General features: G+C 31.6%; 1 protein-coding gene across 4 annotated transcripts in view; it reads left to right on the top strand.

Moving 5' to 3' along the window:
* Rb1 (RB transcriptional corepressor 1) overlaps positions 1 to 20,813 on the top strand; it is a 161,197-nt gene that overhangs the window by 41,776 nt on the left and 98,608 nt on the right. For 3 of the 4 annotated variants that reach the window (XM_071611498.1, XM_027928767.2, XM_071611500.1), the window contains 6 exons: positions 2,788 to 2,898; positions 5,900 to 6,042; positions 8,289 to 8,366; positions 14,659 to 14,768; positions 16,195 to 16,272; positions 19,904 to 19,991. In XM_071611498.1, the coding sequence (XP_071467599.1) occupies positions 2,788 to 2,898; positions 5,900 to 6,042; positions 8,289 to 8,366; positions 14,659 to 14,768; positions 16,195 to 16,272; positions 19,904 to 19,991 (608 nt within the window). The remainder of the gene's footprint in view (positions 1 to 2,787; positions 2,899 to 5,899; positions 6,043 to 8,288; positions 8,367 to 14,658; positions 14,769 to 16,194; positions 16,273 to 19,903; positions 19,992 to 20,813) is intronic. The other variant, XM_071611499.1, reaches the window with a different exon arrangement.

Raw genomic sequence — 20,813 nt, forward strand, 5'->3', positions numbered from 1 at the left:
ATTTTGTTTAAAAAATGAGTAGGTGAGTGCATCCATAAACATAGTTTTTAAAAATGGGATTATACTATAGTGTAATCTTTAAAATATAAAATCTAATTTTACTCAAATTATACAGAAGAAAAGATGTTGCTTAAATTAACCAAACTGTTTTGTCACTTTAAGTAGATTGTTTCTTAAAATATTTCTCTGAAGATTATGAAAAAGAGTTATGAAAAAATTGGAATTTTTATTGGAATTTTTATTTTCTTTACCTTCATATTTTGGTTTGAAGCAATATATATTAATGCACTTTGAAGAACAAAGTCCTGTCACCTTCCATCTCCCCACTTCAAGATTAGTTAATTTTATTATTATTTCATCATCAAAGATTATAACATTTGTATTCTATCTGTAATTATAATTGTTACACTTGGTTTGTCTCATTTCTATATCCTAAGTTTACCATAATTCCTTTATTACAGCTTTTTAATTTCTGTTCTTTATTCTGATTCATTTCTTAGCTGGTTAGATTTTACCATTGAGGATTTTTTTGTTTTCAGTAGGCCTTTTGGTTTTGTTTCTTTCCAGCCCTGTTTTTTGGCATTAAACATTGTTGTTAAATATGAGATTAGCTTAATTTCCCCTCTTCATTAGTTCCTGAATACTTGAAGAATTCTGTTTTTTTTTTTTTTTCATTTTTACTCTCTCTCTCTCTCTCTCTCTCTTTTAAACTAAAGGGTTAGTAGTTTTTACCAGGATGTCTCTTGATTTTTATTATTCTACCTTAATTTTTCTCAGAACACGATGTTTCTTTTTAAATTGGAGGGTCTGCTCTTTTCAGAGAAATCTTACTCACCTGTATTTTAAAATATTATTCTATTCAATTAAGTTATTCTCTTTTGTTTCAGATACATTAACTGTCTTACATTGGATTGTTTTTGTCTTCCGTTTTTACTATCTTCTCCTATTTTATTCTGATCTTTTGTCTTTTTCTTGTGTGTTGACTGTTTTTATCTCAAGTCCTTCTGTTTTCATCTAAACTGTTTTTGTAATGATGTTGTTTGGTTCTTAGTTTTTTCTTAACTGTCCAGTCCCTTATTTTTATAATATGAATTCATTAAGTTCTTAGTGCAAGAACTCATATAGGTCATTTTCCTCTTTTAGATTCTCTTCCACATTGGATTCTCTGATTTTTTTTCTCTTCTTATGTTATGATTCTACTTTTTTCTTTTCTAGAATATGTTTGCATAATGTCTGTGTTTTTCTTCCTTATCTTGCTGGGACTTTATGTGGCTAACTCTGACTTCTTATTTTCTCTGATGCAGTATGAGTGAATTTCCCTTCAGTCACCTTGCATTTTATCTGTGATGTGTTTGTATTCCTCAGATAATTATAGTATGTCAGCAGGTATTTTTATTATACCAAGCTTTATTCAGAAGGTAAGGGAGAAAGTAGAGATGTTTTTTTGTTTGTTTGTTTTGTGTGTTTTTTTTAGTTTTTGTTAGAATGTCTATAATTCCTTCTTCTAAAACAGGATTGTGTTGGGATTCAGATTGTTCCCAATTGAGTGCAGTATATAAGAATCTTTATCAACTGACTATAGTTGTTTCTTCCATTTTGCCATTCTTTTAACAATAGTTAGTCCTTTCAAGTCAGAAGGAGAAAAAGATGAGGATTCCCTCTTAGTTACCTTCAGATTTTATGTTGCTACTTGCATTTAACCAGTACATTTTTACCTTTTCATTTTTATTAGATTTTGGAGAAGAGAGATTCTTTCATCTGACATTCTACTATTTTTACCTAGAAGTGCTTGATATCATTCTTCACCTCTGTGGTATTTCTAAATAATGTCTTAGTATATTATGAACCTTTTCCTCCATACCTATGGATCTAAAAAACTTACTTGATTCAGCATTACCAATTTTCTCACATATTTTCTGTTCCATCAGTATTTGTTGGGATTACTCCTAGTTTAGCAGATACCCAGAAGAAAAGTTTTAAAATATTAGAACCATAGGCAAGAATGCAATATTGTATTTAGCCATACTGTTTTTCTCAGGCATCTATTACATGTAGTTATTTCCTCATATACTTCTACTGTATATGTAGTATATGAAATTTTAGGATTTTGTGCTGGATAATTACTTATAGATGACCTTACAATTATATATTAATTTTGTTATTTCATAATAGCTTTGGTAATATTTTGTAAAGTGTTAGAATTGAAAATGTATGAGGTTTGATAAATCATTAGGATTAAAAGTTAGCATATACCATACTTCAAAATTATTTTCAGAAGTAATAAATTCCATAGCTTGTAATAATAAGTTTTAGAAAAGCAAAATGCAAAATGATTTTAAACATAAGAAATTAATTTTAGTAATAATACTTAAGTGTAAAATTCTCAGGGTAGACAATACTAATTCATAATTTCATAATTATATATATTTGTCTATTAGACTTGACTGATTTTTAAAAAAAAATTTTTTAGTTATACATGGACACAATATCTTTATTTTGTTTATTTATTTTTATGTGGTACTGAGGATTGAATCCAGTGCCTCACACGTGTGAGGCAAGCACTCTGCCACTGAGCCACAACCCCAGCCCTTGACTGATTTTTTGTTTTTGAAAATAAGAAAGGAAAAAGGTTTTTTATCATGAATCTAGTGATTATAAAGTGAATAACTATATGAATATACCCATACCCACAATTTCTCTTAAGCTTATAAAAATGAATAAATATGTGAATATACCCATATCAATCTCTAACGTTTCTTAAAAATGTGATTTTTTTTTTATTTTCAGGAGAAGTATTACAAATGGAAGATGATCTGGTGATCTCATTTCAGTTAATGCTATGTGTGCTTGACTATTTTATCAAACTCTCACCTCCTGCACTGCTCAAAGAACCATATAGTAAGTATCTTAAGTAATTTAAGCTCCTCCTTTGTCTTTAGCATTGTTTATTGGATGTCTGGTAGCTCTAGTATGGTTCTAAATTGAGAGGGTGATAAAAAATAAATCAGACATAGGCTCTGTTCTTGTGTTAGTCAACTTTCTATTACTGTAACAAATATCCAAGATAATCAACTTAAGAGCAAAGAAAGGTTTATTTTAGCTCATAGTTTTGGAAGTTCTAGTCCATGAACAACTGGCCCTGTTGCTTTGGGCTTGTGGTGAGGTTGCACATCATGGCAGAAACTCATGGTGAAGCAAAACTGTTCACTTTATGATGAGAGAGTGAAAGAGAGTTAATGGGCTGGGAGTCTACTTTTCTCTTCAAAAGTATGCCCCATACCTCTGACTGTTCCCTACCTATTGAGTCCTGTTGAGTTTCCCACAGTCTAGTTTTTGCTGATCATTAAGTTAACAAAATTTTCATCATCTCCCAATAGCACCAAGCTGGTGCCAGATCTTTGACAACCTGGATCTTTGGAGGACATTCCATATCCAAACTATAAGCAGCCCTCAGGTAGCATAAATTATAAGAGGAAAGGTAAGAGATGTTAAGCACCCAGTCAGAGAATCTGGTAGAAATAATCTGAGTAAAAATAAAGGAAATGCTATGTTGGTTCAGGAGATAATGAAAGTTTTCTTCTGAAAAGCCAAAAAATAAAGAAGAGATGATATATGAAATGAATGTTGAAGAATAAGTAGTTAAGATTAGGTTGAAGAAGTTAGAGAAGGGTATTCTCAGTAAAGAAGAGAAGAGGCTCTTACCTATAGGATTTCAGAATCATTTATTATACTATAGAAAAATGTAAACTTAATAAGGTGTGGTCTGATTCCTTGCTCCTGAAATGATGAAAGTGTTAATCCTAAAAGTAATAGATGACAGATCAAAACGTTGAAGTCTCAAAGTGGCTGAAAGACTGAGCTGTAATTAATCTTTGTGAACAATAACTTAATGGAAAAATGAAGTGTGAAGTAGAATTTTCAATGTTTTGAACATGATTTGGCAGAGAAGACAGGAAACTTCACTTAGCAGAATTGAAATGCAAATCAAAGGGAGAAAAGCTCAAAAATTATATATAGAAAATAATAAATATGCTTCAAATTTCCCCCAACTTTTTAAACTTTCCTTTAGCTGTCTTCACTTATTTTTCAATGTTATAACTTTAAAGTTGATGTTATGTGTTACTTTAGGTTTACATCTTTGTTTTTTGGGATAATTCAAAACTACATTTAATTCTTTTAAGTGCTGTGTTAAATAGAATCAAGGATAAGCTATTGAATTGACTGAGTATGGTAAAATTTTAATTTGCTTTGTTATGGAGAATTTCAAATGAATACAAAAGTAGACAGTAGTTTAAGTCTTCATATACTTTTCACTTAATAGCTTCAACAGTTGCTGTGACCAGTCTATTGTCTCTTCCCCTGCCCAGTTCCCCCAGCTTTGTTTTGAAGCATATCTTTGAATACCTTATTATTTCAGTGTGAATCTTTTAAAAGGTAAGTGGTTTTTAAAATGCATAATGACAGTACTATTATCACATCTAATAATGAATTTTTTAATATCACCAAGTATCTGGTAAATATACCTTTTTTATCTCATAACTGTAATTAAAACTTTTTTAACTTTTTTTTTTTTTTTTTTTTTTTTAGTTGTAGATGGACACAATACCTTTATTTTATTTGTTTATTTTTATGTGGTGCTGGGGATCGAACTCAGTGCCTCATTCATGCTAGGCAAGCGCTCTGCCCACTAAGCCACAACTCCAGCCCCTAGTATAACTTTTTTGTAGGTTGACTGAATCAGAGTTTAAATAAGATCTGCACTTTGTGATTGGTTGATACTCTTTTCAAAATTTCTTCTTCCAGGCTTTTTTAGTGGTAGAGAACATGAAGGCCTGATTTCAGTCCACTGCAACAAATGAAAAAAAATAAAGTTGTTCCTCCTCTATGTTTCTCTTCTTATTTTTTCCTCATAATTTATTTATTCAACCAGAGTGATAGAATGTGTGCTTAGCAGTCACAAAGCCTTGCTTTCAGTCCCCAGAACTGACATAAATAAACAAATAAGCAAATAAATAATCAATCAATCATGCTGGAATCTTGCAGAGTTTCCCAGTTGAGTTTTAGTCTAGTTTTTGCTGATAATATCCTATGGTATATGTTCTTCTGTCTTCTCAGTTTCTTGTAAGTTGATGTCTAGAAGCAATAAGTACTTTTTATACTTAATCTTCTAAAATCTTTTTAGAAGCTGAACCTATATTCGTTTTGAATCAGTAGTATGCAAAATAATCCAGGGAGTTTTTTTTAAAAAAATCACAGTTTATTATCAGGAAATTATATTTATAAAATCTGTTTTTAAAATATCATAATTTACTAAAGCTTTTAAAATTTGTTTTTGTATTAGAAATTGAATCTGTAAATATTTGCTCATTATTTTTAGGGCTCTAAGATAGAAAACATTTTTTCCTTTTGCATACTGGGTAGGATACACTTAGAATTAGTTTAGAAATTGGTTGTTTCTCTGGTCTTCTCTGTTTATGGGACCACAGATGTTTTCTAGTTCTTTTTGTGTTATTTGGGGCAAAAACTCCTGTCAGTATTATAACTTGAAATAGGTATCTAATAAATAAGATGAAATTGTTATTCTTAGGGCTGGGATTGTGGCTCAGCGGTAGAGCACTCGCCTAGCAGGATCCGGGTTCGATTATCAGCATCACATAAAAATATAAAAGGCATTGTGTTGTGTCAATCTACAAAAAAAAAAAAAAAAAAAAATTTCTCTCTCTCTCTCTTTCCTTTCAAAAAAAAAAAAAAGAAATTGTTATTCTTATAATGAAGGCTAATAAGTAAAAATAGAATGTTAACAAGATTATTTCTGACTTTCCTAGTTATAATTAGAATACTTCATAATTTTATTCAATGGAATGTGTAATTGTTCTTATCTAATTTATCATTTTTACAGAAACAGCTATAATACCCATTAATGGTTCACCTCGGACACCTAGACGAGGTCAGAACAGGAGTGCACGGATAGCAAAACAACTAGAAAACGATACAAGAATTATTGAAGTTCTCTGTAAAGAACATGAATGTAATATAGATGAGGTAATTTCACTTTATGCTTTCTTTAAACTGTTAAAGTAGATTTAGATAAAGTTTTTTCTAATAGCATATACTTCTTTTGTGGTGAGCATGCTTTTTTTGACTAGTGTCAACTCTTTTCCAGTAGCAACATATTTTAGAAAAAAATTATTTTTCATATTCAGTTACTTTGCTTTTAAAGAGATTGGCTCCTCTACTCTACAATCACAGAAATGTATATCATAAAGATAATAGTTTTCAAATGTATTTCTTCTTTGATTCCACTGATATTATCAGTACCCCTAATGTTTTAAAATGCCCTGCCAAGAAGACCTTGATGTTTTGGTTTAATGATAAATGATACTAACATTAAATTTCTCCTCAGCCTTATGTAACTAGTCACTTTCTAAACAACGCTGACTGTTAATGGTTAGTATAGAATACATATTCATCCAGGAATGACTTCCAGAGACTGATAGGTAGCTCATTATTAATAGAATCTACATTAGAGTTTGGGGCATCTGGTACCAGGGCTACTTTTACTCTACCAGCTTGTTTTTCTCTGTTATATTGTCCACAATTCAACACTACTAGATAGTAGTATGAAATGTTGCATTTTAAAGATTTCTCTGGCAATGCTGGGAAGGAATGGTATTATGCTCCCAAAAATCTAGTTTAAGAAAGATTAGAATGATTTGTCAATATATCTGAGTTTTAGCATTGTAGTTCTTATTAACTTCAACAAATAGATATGTGTGTATAGACATATCAACTTTGTGAAAAAAATATGTATATATACTTTTCTAGAATCACAACTTATCTTTGCAAATAAGCTGACGAGTATAGTTTGAAATATTTCTTTTTACTCTATTTTTGTTGCTTATTTACAAGATAATGAATGGTAGTAAATATAGTTTTCTCATTCCACATTGTTAATTCTCTGGATTTCATAACTACTTGTAAAATTTCACTTTTCTTTCTTTCTTTCTTTTTTTTTATGGTACTGGGGATTGAACTCAGGAGCACTTGATCACCGAACCACATCCCCAACCCTTTTTGAATTTTATTTAGAGACAGGGTCTCACTGAGTTGCTTAGTGCCTCGCCATTACTGAGTGTGACTTTGAACTCACAATTCTCCTGCCTCAGCCTCCTGAGCTGCTGGGATTACAGGTGTGCGCCACTGCACTCGGCTAAAATTTCATTTTTAAGATTAAATCATTTTTTTTAACTTATCAGTGTAAAGCACTTTTTCCTAGATTTTAAAATGTTTATAGTTATGATGAAAATATAGTTAACTAAAAGCTTTGTGGGGTTTTAATTAATTGATACTGGATTATCTAAAGGTGATTATTTAAATGTAGCATTTATGGCTATAACTATTGGTCATTCATACTAATTGGTTAATTATTATATTGTAAATTTTCTAGATAAGTGGATTTTTTTAGAAAACAAAGATAATAAATATTTCAGAGACTTAATTCTTAAATCTTATTTATGAAGTATAAGGTAGGAATTGATATTAAATTATTGGTTCCTTAGTAAATGTAGATTCCAAGTTTGGAAAAGGAAGTTAAATAAAGGAAAGCAAGTCATTTTAAATTACATAACATATTACAGGTTTAGAACATAGCTTCATGTTTTCTGAGTGCAGTTCTTTAAAATCCATGTTACCTGTGGGATGCTTTTCCATGAAACAATGCATATTTCCAAAAAACATTTTTATTTGGTTTTGAAATGAATTATTGTGTGTAAAATTAATTATTTTCTTAGATTTATACTTAAAAATTGCCTTGCTATTTTCTTAGCAGACATCAAATGACCCTAGTGTGAAATGATCCAAAATATACTTTGGGGAAAAATGAGAAACAGTATAAAGAAATGAAGAATGGTACCTTTGATGATAAATTAGAGTTTAATTCTGGCTCTGCCACTTTATAATTGTGCAGCTTTGGTCAAATTGTTTAATTTGTTTGAGTGCCCTGTCTTTTTTGTTGTTTTTTAAATGTGAAATATTGAAATTCTTTTTAATGCCTTCTTTTCTAGTAGTTCCTATTACAATAACAATTTTCTACTTATCTCCATTTTAGGACCTAGAATCTGATTCATGTACATTAAAAAGTAAATAAATGAATTAATTATAAATAAATATCACTAGCTTGAATGTGTGTCATTGATTAAATGTGAGTAAATACTCTCATTCTAGTGTTAATAGTGACAAATTGAATTTCATTTGTTTTATATTTTAATGTCATATAATATCTTTTTCAGGTGAAAAATGTTTATTTCAAAAATTTTATACCCTTTATGAATTCTCTTGGAATTGTAGCTTCTAATGGACTTCCAGAGGTAATCTGAAAGAAAATTTAATAGAAAATTAGTATATTTTGAGACTTTGGGGAGGGAAGATAGTTGTCTAAGTTTCTTAGGATCAATTCAGATAGTTTTTTGCCTAAAGAAAGTACTCTAAGTAGAATTGTGTAATCAAGTTTTGTGTGGTGATAGAAAAATACTTTTGAAGACCTATATATAAGTAAGCATCATTTCATGTTTTGTACTAGAAATTGATTATACTGAAATTATTTGAAAATCAGAGTCTAAATTTTTAAATTTCTAAATGCTATTAAGTATCTAAATACAACTAAATATGCACAGATTTAATTCTGATTTGCTTTGCTGGACATTCTAAAGCATAGGATCCAGAACTCAAGCAACATTTTTGGCATTACTGTAATGTGGAACATCTGCTTTGAATATCTTTAAAAGCTACTTGATTGAAAATAAGTATGGTTGAAATGACTTTGATTGTATTGCAGAAATATTTTACCTTACTAGTGAACCATCCATTTGTGTTTCTTTTTACATTTTGTCATAAATGTCTTCTCACTGAGAATAGAACAACTGAGAACTTTGGATGTTAAGGTGAACTGTGGTGATGAGAACTATGTGAGGAAAAGGCTGCCTGGTTTTTTGAACTCAGGGGCACTCAACCACTGAGCCACATGAGACAGGGTCTCACTGAGTTGCTTAGCGCCTTGCTTTTGCTGAGGCTGGCTTTGAACTCATGATCCTCCTGCCTCAGCCTCCTGAGCCCCTGGGATTACTTACATGTGCCACTGTGCCTGGCTGAAAAGGCTGCTTTGATAAATGATAAATAGGTACTCAAGGATAAAGCAGTGTTTTATTTTCTTCCCTCTTTCTACCTTTTTTTTATTGGTGCATTATAGCTAGTTTTTCATAATGATGGGAATTATTGTTACATATTTATACATACATATAATATTAACAATATAATTTGGCCAGTATAACTCCCAAGCACTTCCCCCCTCCCTCTGCTCCTCCCACTCACTGGTCTCTTTCCCTTACTGATCTCCCTTTGATTTTTCTGAGATCCATCTCCTACCCCACCTTTCTTTTCTTCTTCCTCTTTAACTTCCACAAATTGGAGAAAACATTATGACCCTTGACCATCAGAGTTTGACTTATTTTTGCCTAACATAATGGTCTCAAGTTCCATTCGTTTTCCTGCAAATGACATAATTTCATTTTTATTTGTGGCTGAACAAAATTCCATTGTATATATCACATACATAAAATGCCATTGTATATATCACATTTTTATATCCATTTATTCATTGATGGACACCAGTTGGTTTTGTAGTTTGGCTTTTGTGAGTTGTGCTGCTATGAACATGAGTATGTGTGTATTACTGTAGTATGATGACTTTAATTCTTTAGGGTAAATACCAAGAAGTGAAATAACTGGGTCATGCCTAGTCTTTTGAGGATCCTCCATGCTGATTTTCATAGTATGGAAATTCCACCAACAGTGTAAAAGTGGTCCTTTTTCTCTACATCCTCTCCAGTATTTATTATTGTTTGTATTCTTGATCACTACCACTCTGACTGGTGTGAGATGAAATCTCAGTGTTGTTTTGATTTGCTTTTCCTTAATTGCTAATGATGTTGAACATTTTTTCATGTATTTGTTGGCTATCTATTTCTTTTTTTGAGAAGTGTCTGTTTAATTGATTCACCCACTTATTTATAGGTTATTTGGCTTGTTGGTGTAAGTTTTTTTGAGCTCTTTATATATTCTAGATATTAGTCAATTATCAGAAGAGTACGTAACACAGATTTTTCTCCCACTCTGACAGTTCTTTCTTCACATTCCTAATTGTTGCCTTTTCTGTGGAGAAACTTTTTAATTTGATGTCATCCCATTTATTAACACTGGCATTATTTCCTGAGTTTTAGGTGTCCTATTGAGAAAGTTCTTGCCTGTGCCTGTATGCTGGAATGTTGAACCTCTGTTTTCTTCTAGGAGTTGCATAGTTTCTGGTCTAATTCCTAGATCTTTGATCCATTTTGAGTTGATTTTTGTTCAGGGTGAAAGATAAGGAACTAGTTTTATTCTTCTACATATGGATAATTAGTTTTCGCAGCCTTATTTGTTAAAAGGCTTTCTTTTGGGATTGGGGATATAGCTCAGTTGGTAGAGTGCTTGTGTAGCATGCACAAGGCCCTGGGTTCAATCCCCTGCATCCCCACTGGTGGAAAAAAGGTTTTCTTTCTCCAGTGTATGTTCTTGGCAGCTTTGTCAAGGGTCAGATGACTGTAGGTATGTGAGTTTGTCTCAGTGTCTTCTGTTCTCTACTGTTGGTCAAAGTGTCTGTTTTTACCCAGTACTATGCAGTTTTTGTTACTCTAGTTCTGTACTATAATTTGAAGTCAGTTATTGTGATGCTTCCAGCATTGCTTTTTTGGCTTAGAATTGCTTTGGCTCTTGTGGGACTCTTATTCTTCTAAATGAATTTAGAACTGTTTTTTCTTAGTTCTGTGGTATTTGGGTGGGAATTGCATTGAATCTTTATATTGCTTTTGGTAGTATGGCCATTCTAAAAATATTAATTCTGCCTATCCAATGAACTTATGAAGTCTTTCCATCTTCTGAGGTCTTCTTCAATTTTTGTCCTTAATATTCTATAGTTCTTATTGTATAGATCTTTCACCTCCTTGGTTAAATTTATTTCTTTAGTTTTTTTAGGCTCCTGTAAATGGAATTATTTTCTTGATTTCTTTCTGGGTAGATTCATTGTTGGTTTATAGGAAAGGTATTGATTTTTTTGTATGTTGAATTTGTAACCTGCTACTTTGCCAGATTTGTTTATTTTGGTTGACTCTTTTGGATCTTCTAAATATAGGATCATATCATCTGCAAACAGTGATAATTTGACTTCTTCCCTTCCTATTTTTAACCTTTTTACCCCTTGCTCCCCCTTGCCTAATTGCTCTGGATAGAATTTCTAGCACTATATTAATTAGAAGTGGTAAGAGTAGACATCCTTGTTTTGCTCAAGATTTCAAAGTAAGTGCTTTCAGTTTTTCCCCATTTACTATGAGGTCAGCTTTGGGCTTTTTGTATATAGCCTTTATGATGTTGACATAGGTTCCTTATGTCCCTAGTTTATCATGAATTGGTGCTGAATTTTGTAGAAGTCCTTCCCTGCGTCTATTCTGATGACTGATTTTTGTCCTTAATTCTATTTATGTGATGAAATACATTTATTGATTTGCTTATGTTAAACTATTCTTGCATCTCAGATAAAACCAACTTGGTTGTGATGAACAATCTTATTAATATGTTATTGAATGCAATTTGCTAATATTTTAGTAAGGATTTGCATCTAAGTTTATTGGGGACATTGGTCTGAGTTTTCTTTCCAAATGTGTTCTTTTCTGGTTTGGTATGAGTATGATCCTGCTTTATGGAATGAATTTGAAAGTGTTTATCCCTTTCTATTTCATGGAATAATTTGAGAAATATTGGCATTAGTTCTTCCTTAAAGGTCTGGTAGAAGTTAGCTGAGGATTCATTTGGTCCTGGGCATTTCTTTGTTGGAAGGCTTTTTGTTACTGCTTCTATTTCATTGCTGGTTATTGATCCGTTTAGATTTTCTGTGTCCTCTTGATTCAATTTTGGCAGATTGTATGTGTCTAGAAATGTATCCATTTCTTCTAGGTTTTCCAATTTATTGGAGTATTAATTTTCAAAATATTCTGTAATGATCTGCTGAATTTGCATGATATCTGTGGTGATTTCTGCTTTTTCACCCCTAATTTCATTAATTTGGGTCTTCTTTCTTATTCTTTTGGTTTGGCTAAGGGTTTATCAGCCTTGTTTATCTTTTCAAAGGACCAATTCTTTGTTTTATTGACCCTTCATACTGTTTTTTTCTCAAGTTCATTGATTTAAGCTCAAGTCTTATTTATTTCTTTCCTTTAACTAGTTTTAGAATTGGTTTGTTCTTCTTTTTCCAAGGACCTTGTGATTCATCATTAGGCTTTTAATTGGGGATCTGTCTGATATTCTTTTGTATGCACTCATAGCTATGAACTTTCCTTTTAGAATCGCCTTCATGGTGTCCCAGAGATTCAGGTGTGTTGTATCACTATTTTCATTTAAGTCTAAGAATTTTTTAACTTCTCCCCTTCCTATTTTTAACCTTCTATAAACCATTCATCATTCAAAAGTGTATTGCTCAATCTCCATGTTTTTATGTAATTTCTGTTGGTTTTTTTCATGTTAATTTCTAATTTCATTCCATTATGATCTGATAAGATATAAAGAATTACATTAATTTGCTTAAAGTTATAAAACAGTGCTTTAGAAGTACCTAGTATTTGTCAGTAATACTAAAAGGCATGGAATTAGATATCTGGACTGCTGATTCTGTGACCTGAACTGGAAGCTAGTTCTTGAGTTTATTATTGATTTATGAAGTATTTGTTGAGTGCTTAGTATATGCCAAGCATTTTTCTAGAGATACTGTTGATACAGAAATTTTAACTCAGTCACTATCCTTAAGGTGCTATTAGGAGAAGCAAAGAGAGAGATCATTACAGTAGTCTTTATAAGAGTGTGTTTGAAGTATGCTCAAGATCCTGTGATATCTTAGAGGAGAACTACCTAATCCAAACTGGGGCAGATAAGTTTTTTGGGAAATTATTTGGAGGGTGGTGTGATTTCCAAGCTAAGAAAACCTTATGAGAGATGGCATTTCCAGGGGCTGGACTTTGTAGAGTCAGAGGCACAGTTATTTGTGAAAGTATTACCTGTTCAATAAACTCCAAGTAATTCTTTAAAGTTGTGATAGAGGACAGAAGAATAATGAGATAGATAGTTTTGGAGAGTCAAGAAGGAACCAGGTATATTAATGAATATTTTTACCACCTTAGGTACCAAAAAATATGCTATTCATAACTCTGAGGATTCTTAGCCACTTATACTCCTTCTATCTTTGAAAGGATTTTAGTTTCAATAGAAATCTTAAGAGAAAGTTGACATTTTTCTCAATATTTTGCATACAACTGCCAGTCAGTACATGATTAATAATTAATGCCTCACTAAGATTGGGCAGGAACAAGTTAATCGAGCATGAAAGACTGTTCTGCCAAATACGCTTATATAGACAAAAATAAAGTTTAAATTCAACTGGGTTTCTTCATACCCTTCCTTTTAGAATGCAATTTTAGTTCTCTCAGGTTGGAAACACTTTGTCTTTAAAGGTCAAAGCAGGGGCTGGGGGTCGTGTTTTCAGTGGTAGAGCCCATGTTTAGCATGTACAAGGCTCTGAGGTTACCCTTCAATATAGGGAAAAAAAAGTCACAACAGAGAGCATGCCAATAGTTGTCTATTGGGCATTGATTTTTAAATTATGATTATGAAATTATTGATCAGAGCTGATAAACAATTTATAGATTATAGCCATTTAAAAATATCTAACATTGAGAATTATTTGTACAAACATGTTAGTTGGTTTATTAATTGAGCTTATTATATTGTACAAGTATATTAACTGGGTTTATTAATTAAGCCCAAGATATTTAACTATAAGGATGTAGAGTGGACCAGAGGGTTTAGAAAAGATAGGTTGGACATATAATCAAGAGGATTTGCTATATGTTTGAAAAAATAAAGTTTTATATTGATAAATATAGTAGAAAGTTAAAAGTTAAGGATATATGGGATATTCGAAGGCTTTTAGCAATTAACTGATTATAATAAAGTTAAGAATTCCTAATCTGAAATCTGAGATTCTCTTAAAATCTGAAACTTTTTGAGTGTTGATATTACCATAAGTGGAAAATTCTGTACCATGAAATTTTGTTTCATGCACAAATTTAAAATATTATATAGTTACTTTCAGGTTATGCATTTAATGTGTATATTAAAATACATGAATTTGATGTTTAGAGTTGGATTTCATCCCCAAGATAGCTGATTTTATATGTGCAAACATTCCAAAATTCAAAAAACCTTGAAATACGAAAGACTTTTAGTTCCAAACATTTTGTGTAAGAAATATTCAACCTATTTTTTATCTTAAGTTCTGTTTTGTGGCATTGGTGATTCTTTGTCTACATAAAATTCTAATAAATGGGATAAATACATAAAACTGAAGTTGAAAAAAATTTGCGGTTTTCTAGACTTCACTTTTAGTTAGGTCTTAATTATATTGCATGTGAACTTAATGTATACTGTAAAGTATATATTGCATAAACATTCTTTAATGAAATCTGCTTCTGTGTGTTAAAAGATAATAACAAAAAGAATAATTAAGTATTTTTTTCTTTTGAGGTTGAAAGTCTTTCTAAGCGATATGAGGAAATTTATCTTAAAAACAAAGATCTAGATGCAAGATTATTTTTGGATCATGATAAAACTCTTCAGACTGATCCTATAGACAGGTATTTCACATGGAATATTTTTATTTGTTATGCTTTTGATATAGATTGATATTGATATAGGTAAATCAGATAGGTTTTTATTAACTTACTGACCTGTAAGTAAACATCATTTTATAATAAGTTAATTTAAATGCCTTTAAAGAAAAAAGTAACTATCTATTCTAAGCATATAATTTTTTAACAATGTAGAGATTTAATATGAATTGTATTCTATAACAGTTATCTTTTTTTCAGATAGTTGAATGTACATGTACACCAAAAGAAAATGGTTAAACTAATTAGTTTACTCAAGTGGTGGTCTCTGTTTTTTTATCTTTTTTTTTTTTAATCTCTTATTGCCCACTTCATTCATTTAAAAAGTTAATGCCAAGTTTATTTTCTTGAATTGTTGGGAAGGATCCTAAAATATAAATGGACAAGAGTAATTATAATATTACATGTAATTTGGAAATTAAATAGAGTAAAATGTTTTAAATTTAACTAGACAAAATTTTTAGAAGGCACAGTGTGGTACAAAACTTGAGCTTTGATATTTTAAAATACTTCAACTGCTTGGTTATTAATATCACCAGCAAGAAAACATCTAACTTTCACTTTTGAGAATCTGCTTAAAGGTGGGTACATCTCTTTGTCATAAACCTAGTGGAAAGAGACCCACACTTTTGTTTATACCCAAAGGACTTAAAAACAGCATACTATAGTAATGCAGCCACATCAATGTTTATAGCAGCACAATTCACAATAGCTAAATTGTGGGACCAACCTAGATGCCCTTCAGTAGATGAATGGATAAAGAAAATGTGGTATATATACATGATAGAATTTTGCTCAGCATTAAAAGAGAATAAAATCATGGCATTTGCAGGTAGATGGATGGAGGTGGAGAATAATATGCTAAGTGAAAAAAGCCAATCCCCAAAAAACTAAATGTGTAATGTTTTCTCTGATATGAGGATGCTGATTCATAATGGGGATGGGAGGGGAGCATAGGAAGAATGGAGGGACTTTAGATAGGGCAAAGAGGCTGGGAAGGGAGGAGACAGGGGTGGGGGTAGGAAAGATGGTGAAATGAGATGGACATCATTACCCCAAGTACATGTATGATGACATGAATGGTGTGACTCTACTTTGTATACAACCAGAGACATGAAAAATTGTGCTCTCTGTGTGTACTATGAATTGAAATGCATTCTGCTGTCATATGTAGCAAATTAGAATAAATAAATAAATTTTTAAAAAGAGACCCATACTTTAAAATGGTACTGAAGAAAATCATTTGAGCAGCAGTTGGGTTATCTATTTCCTATCACTTCTGTTATTGACTTAGCAATTTGTATGATTTTATGAAGCAACAGGAAGTATTTTATTTGACCCATAAAACACAAATTGCAAATTTATAATGTGAATGATTTTGCTTACCATTTAGTTTTGACACACAAAGAACACCACGAAAAAGTAACCCTGATGAAGAGGTGAATGTGATTCCTCCACATACTCCAGTTCGGTATGAGATTTTCCTTCTTCTAGTATTCATTATAATTGTTTATTCAGTGCTTTATAGTGCTTTAGGTTTGTTTAATTGTTTCTTTTTATATTTGTACATACATGTAGCAAATATGTATTGAGTGCTCATTGTATTCCAAGTACTTAATGATTTGCTTAGGTTATTATCATTATAGTTCTGTCTATCCTTAAGGAACACAATATAAAATGTGTATGTGTTCCATCTTAGTAAAGAAAAAAGAAAAGTTTCACCATTTGATCTGCATATAACCTTGAAGAAATAAAACCATTTTTTTTTGTCTGTTTCCTCACTTACTTCACATGTCTAAACCTGCTATCAAGAAATGTTGACTCTGCTTCCAAAGTATTTCTTAAGTCCATCTGCTTTTCTCCATTTCTACTCTAACCACCCTTGTCCTAGACATCTTTATCTTGGGGTTTTTGCAATAGACTGCTAACTGATCTTGTTGTTTCTGCTCTTATCACTGATCCTCTTTCCCACCATCAAATCAAAACTTCACAGAACCCCAAGAACAATATTCTAGAAGTGTAAATAAGATCATGTCTGTTCACCCTCCTGTTAAAATCCTCTCATTGCTTGTATAATTATGTCAAAATGGATTATACTGTCATGTATAATTAAAACGAACCAATAAAAAACTTCTCTCATTGCTTCCCTTTGCAATTAGAATACAATACACATTCTTTAATAATGCCTACAAGACCTTATCTGACCTGTTTCTATTGCTTCTCCAGCCTCATCTTGTTTTGTTGCTCACCCTGCATTAGCCATGTGTTGGTTTTCTTTCATTTTCTTGTATTCTTCAAGTTCTTTTGTACTGAAGACCTTTATTCTTAATATTCTCTTTTATTGAAACTTCCTTTTTTTTGCAGTGGTAGGGTATGGATTTCCAACTGCTGTTCTTCATGTTCAGCATAAATGTTACTTTTTTAAAGATGTATTTCTCTTTGAATTATTTTTCTTTATTATTATTTGTCATAGCATCCTGTTCTGTACCTTCATAAGCCTGTATCACAACTTGTAATTATAAATTAATTTGTGTATTTGCTTGTTTTTCACCAATACCCACAATAGCCTTTAAATTTCATGCTATATGGACTGTGCCTTTTTTTGTTCATCATTTAATAATTAAGGCCTGGCATAATACTTGGTGTTAGTAGGCAATCATGTTTTGAATAACTGTATCGGTATATAAACAATTTTTAATATAAGTTTTGTTATAGACTTGTGGACAGTTATTGAAATGATGCAGAAGAGATTTTATGAAGCAATGTCTGAACTGAATTTTGAAACATCTGTCTCACAGGACAGGCATTTTAGGGAGCTGAAAGAGCATGTACAAAGGCATGGTAGTGTGAATTAGCACCGTGTATCTGGGTAATTGTTAGCAGATATGTATTGATTGTGAAATGAGGGGATGAAACAGCAGGAGTGGAGAAGTGGGTACTAGACATGAAGGGCCTTGTATGCCATATTCAAGTACAGACTTCAGTTTGTCCATGATGTCACTTGTGCTATAAGTGGGTGATAAGCAGGGGTAAGAATGAAGTCAGACTTGATTTTTACAAGCTTACATGTTAGTAGTTTGTGAGAGAATGGACTGAAGAGGACAGAACAAAGTGAGAAATAAACCTGTCTCAGAACTTCTTAACCCAGAGTGCAAATTAAAATAACCTGAGGAATTTTTTTGGAGTACACTTGCCTAGGTCTTACTACTTCAGATGGTGAGTAAAAATCTCTAGACTGACCCATTGCAGTAGTTGAGTTGAGAGATGTGGAAGATCTGAAGAGAGTAGTGGTGGGAATGAAGGAGCAGGAATAATTTTGATGAATTCATACTGAGAATATTATTGAGGCATTTTTGAAGACACTTTCTAATAAGCAGTAGGATATAAGGCTCTTACAGGTTTGGGAATTGTCAGACAAAGTTAAAGCCATAAAAAATAGATGTGATTGGGGTTTGGGGTTGTAGCTCAGCGGTAGCGCACTTGCCTACACATGAGGCTCTGGGTTTGATCCCCAGTACCATATTAAAAAAAAATAAATGAAAGTTTAAAAACAAAAGATGTGGTTACCTGAAGTGATGGTATATAGTGGCAAGAATAGGTAGCAGGGGCTGAAACCTAAAGAATGCATTTTAAGGGCTGGATAGATTTTAGAGAATGAGAGAGTAGGTGGTTTGGGAGACTAGAGGGAGACATCAAGAAAGTCAAGGGAGGGCTCTGGTTTCAGGAAAGCACAAGGGCTTGAGGTGAAATGCTTCAAGGAAGTCAGTTGTTGGAACAGATTTTGGGGTTTAGCAATTGGTCGTTTGTGGTTTTAGTCATTGTTGCTTAAATAGATTAATGAACATTGAAGCCACATGGCAATGTTTGAAAGGTAAAGTATAGGTACAAGTTTAGGGAGGTTTGGCTAAGAATACTGCACATATTTTACTAAATAATATTTGAGAAGCTTTTAAGCCCTAAACATTGTACAGTTCTGTGAATGATTAAACAATGTAGCAAATGTGTTTTATTTGAGAGTAGGTACATTTCATTTGTACTTCAAAATTGCAATATTAGTCTTTACTATATACCATATACGCATATGTGCATGTGCATATGCATGGTAGAGAAGTAAAGACTCTTTAAGAGACTGATCTAATTTTATGCTTTAACTGTGGTGACTTAAAATTACTCAGGACCTTAAATGTGTTTCGTTGAAGTTCTCTGTAAAGAAGAATCATTTGATTCTTTACTCAAGTTACTAAATGTCTTACTGTCTTTGAGAGTTTAATGTTTAATTGTATAAGCAAAACATTGCCTCATGATGTCTATTATCAAGAGACTCAAAGTCTGTTCTAATTGTACACTATAAAAACCAAAATAGCATTTACAACAAATATTCACATAAATATGCATTTTATTTGCATCTTTTGTAGTTAATGAATATATAAAATTTTTAAGGTAATAGTATTTTCAAAACTGCTCCACCAATACTTCATTAAAAATAAACACTTAATCTTACTCACTGCTATATATCTAGGCTTACCAAAAATTAGAATATGTTAACACACAATCAGGTCTTATCTTTAGATGATGTTTAAAGTGGTTTTAAAGAATATTGCTGCTTGTTTTGTAAAATCTTCACAGTTGATTTTGAAGATATTGTCTATTGTGTATTTCAGAGTCTCTCTATAAAGGTTTATATATAAATGTTTTTTATATGCAAAAAACTTAAATTGTAACAATGTTTTCTTGAAAGATTACTATTTTGATGTCAATTTTTCTCCATATGATATAAAAATTTATGATGCCATATATTTTTCCAAAATATAATATCATTAATTTGACCAATTAATATTTTATTGATACTTAGTTTTATTAGTTAAGTGTATCAGTCCTATAAACATAAACTTATTATGAATACTTGTTAAAGATGTAAGCAGAACATAATTTCTTATGAATCACAGTACACTAAGGGTCTTTTCCCCCCATAAGTCTTATTTCAGGGAACTTTGTAAAGATAAATGGGATAGACAGGATATCAAAAGAACTTGAGATATGTGCATTTCATTTGTTCTTTTTCTTCTTTGCTTAATGCTTCTTCCTTTTTTTCTCCCCTCTAGGACTGTTATGAATACTATCCAACAATTAATGATGATTTTAAATTCAGCAAGTGATCAGCCATCAGAAAATTTGATTTCCTATTTCAATGTAAGCCATCTATGAAACATATTTTGTGATATCTTGGTAAAGAAATATGAAATTAGAAGTTAACATATATTTACCCATTATCTTATTTTTTGCTTTTAAAATCCTACTAATTAGATATTAATAGTATTATTTTATTTAGGCAGTGTTATGTTTTGATTTTCTTAGGATTATCATTTGCCTTATCATCATTCCTTCTTGCAACTTAGACCTAACTTCTGAGATCATTTTCTTCCTTCTTCAGACATATTTTTAAATAATTCCTTTAGCAAGTTTAGTTTGAGATAAAAGTACAGTTTTTTGTTTTGTTTTTTGTCTAAAAATGTGTTTACTCTTATTTTTTTTTAAGATGGATCTTCGATTCTAAGTTGACATGTACTTTTTCTCAGAAGTTTAAAATAACTACTTTAGTATTTTGATATTATTGCTTTACTATTTCTTGGCTCCCAAGGTGAATAGTTAAGAAGTCTTCTGTAGACCTACTGTTGTTCCTTTATAGTTAATCTGTCTTTTCTCTCTGCCTGCGTAAATCTTAAATCTTTTCTTTGAACACAATGTTAGGTAGGACTTAACACTCACCACAGCCCTGCCATCTGTTTTTTTAATCCCACTTTCAACCCATTTTCATTTGAAATTCTTGCCTGGCTCTGTGTGCATTGCACTTTTCAATTCCTGATTGACTCTGAGTTTGATCTATGAAAGCCCCTGCTGATCCCCTCCCTGAAAAAAAAAAAAAAAAGAGAGAAGAAGAAAGAATGAAAACCAGCATCAGTATTGCCGGCTTGCTTCATCACTCCTTATATAAACTCAAATGATTAGGGTTGG

The sequence above is a fragment of the Marmota flaviventris genome, chromosome 4 (genome assembly GCF_047511675.1).
Source record: "Marmota flaviventris isolate mMarFla1 chromosome 4, mMarFla1.hap1, whole genome shotgun sequence".
Taxonomy (NCBI): domain Eukaryota; kingdom Metazoa; phylum Chordata; class Mammalia; order Rodentia; family Sciuridae; genus Marmota; species Marmota flaviventris.